This window comes from Sinocyclocheilus rhinocerous, unplaced genomic scaffold (genome assembly GCF_001515625.1).
Source record: "Sinocyclocheilus rhinocerous isolate Xijiao unplaced genomic scaffold, SAMN03320098_v1.1 C36643674, whole genome shotgun sequence".
In the NCBI taxonomy this organism is placed as follows: domain Eukaryota; kingdom Metazoa; phylum Chordata; class Actinopteri; order Cypriniformes; family Cyprinidae; genus Sinocyclocheilus; species Sinocyclocheilus rhinocerous.
In genome coordinates, this window is record NW_015784306.1 from 1 (window position 1) to 1,437 (window position 1,437).

General features: G+C 43.8%; 1 protein-coding gene across 1 annotated transcript; it reads left to right on the top strand.

Annotated features, from left to right (window-relative positions):
• Window positions 1-11: 11 nt before the first annotated feature.
• Window positions 12-1,098, top strand: LOC107736343 (SWI/SNF-related matrix-associated actin-dependent regulator of chromatin subfamily D member 1; the record flags this gene model as incomplete). Its single annotated transcript, XM_016547783.1, has 5 exons — window positions 12-140; window positions 277-399; window positions 507-623; window positions 735-836; window positions 937-1,098. Coding segments are annotated over 5 exons (633 nt in total), but the record flags the coding sequence as incomplete, so codon positions are not given.
• Between the last annotated feature and the right edge of the window lie 339 nt (window positions 1,099-1,437).

Consider the following 1,437-nt stretch of genomic DNA (forward strand, 5'->3'; position numbering starts at 1 on the left):
CTGTGGCTTTATTTCAGATCCGAGAGCTTGTTCCTGAGTCTCAGGCTTATATGGACCTGCTGGCGTTTGAGAGGAAGCTTGATCAGACCATCATGCGCAAAAGACTTGATATTCAGGAAGCGCTCAAGAGACCCATCAAGGTACATGCAGATCCTTTACCAACAGTGTCCTGGCTGTCTTCGGACTCCTTTAGAGGAACAACATTGTTTGTTGAGCTTGAATCTGGAACTACATTTGATCGAAAGACATCACTTTATATCTGTTTGTTCTATGCAGCAAAAAAGAAAACTACGGATATTTATCTCCAACACCTTCAACCCTGCCAAACCAGATGCAGAGGACGGCGAAGGAACCGTTGCATCTTGGGAGCTGCGTGTGGAGGGACGACTTCTTGAAGACGTAAGCGAGATTCTGTCATCTCACAGTGTTTCAAGTCAAACTCTTTATTGTCTATGTAGAAGTACAAGATTATTTCTGTAAACTCTGAATGTGTTTCTCTGTATCAGACTGCTGTGTCCAAGTATGAAGCCACCAAGCAGAAGAGGAAGTTTTCTTCTTTTTTCAAGTCTTTAGTGATTGAGTTGGACAAAGACTTGTATGGACCTGACAATCATTTGGTGGAGGTGAGATGCAGAACAGTGCATTTCTCAGCTGTGGGACTGTCCACTAGATCTCTGTTGTTGTCACTTTTGCGCCAGTTTTCAGTCATTCAGGTGTGTTTGTCTTGATTTCAGTGGCACCGAACCGCCACAACTCAGGAGACGGATGGATTTCAAGTGAAGAGGCCGGGAGATGTTGGTGTCCGTTGTACTGTACTGCTTATGCTGGACTACCAGGTGAACACAAACACATGTTTCAGAAACTACCAGCAGGTGGCGCTCCACACTGTTAGTAAATTTGAGGAATTGTGACTGAGCCAAATTGTTCTTTTTCTAGCCTCCTCAGTTTAAGTTGGACCCCAGACTTGCCCGGTTGCTGGGGATCCACACTCAGACCCGACCCGTGATTATTCAGGCTCTGTGGCAGTACGTGAAGACCCATAAACTCCAGGACCCTCATGAACGAGAGTTCATCAACTGTGATAAATACCTCCAGCAGGTAACAAATATTAGAGTTTGTCTTTTGATGCTTTTAGACTGGAAATACCTGCTTAGACTTGACTGCAGGAAGTAGCATATAAGCTAGTTGTTCACAATATTGCTTTTTTTCTATTCTCCTGCCTTTTTTGTGTTCGGTATGAGTCAGATGGACTTTGCGTAGTCCATATATGTGCTGTCAGAGGCTTGAAAGTTGGTTTAATGCATCTTTTAACCAGGATAGTGGCTGCAATGCTAATGGCTTCAGATCTGATTTATAACCCAAAACACATGGGGCCTCATTCATGAAACATTCGTAAATTCTGAGTAATTTGCGCGTAAAACGGACCTTCCCGAAAAC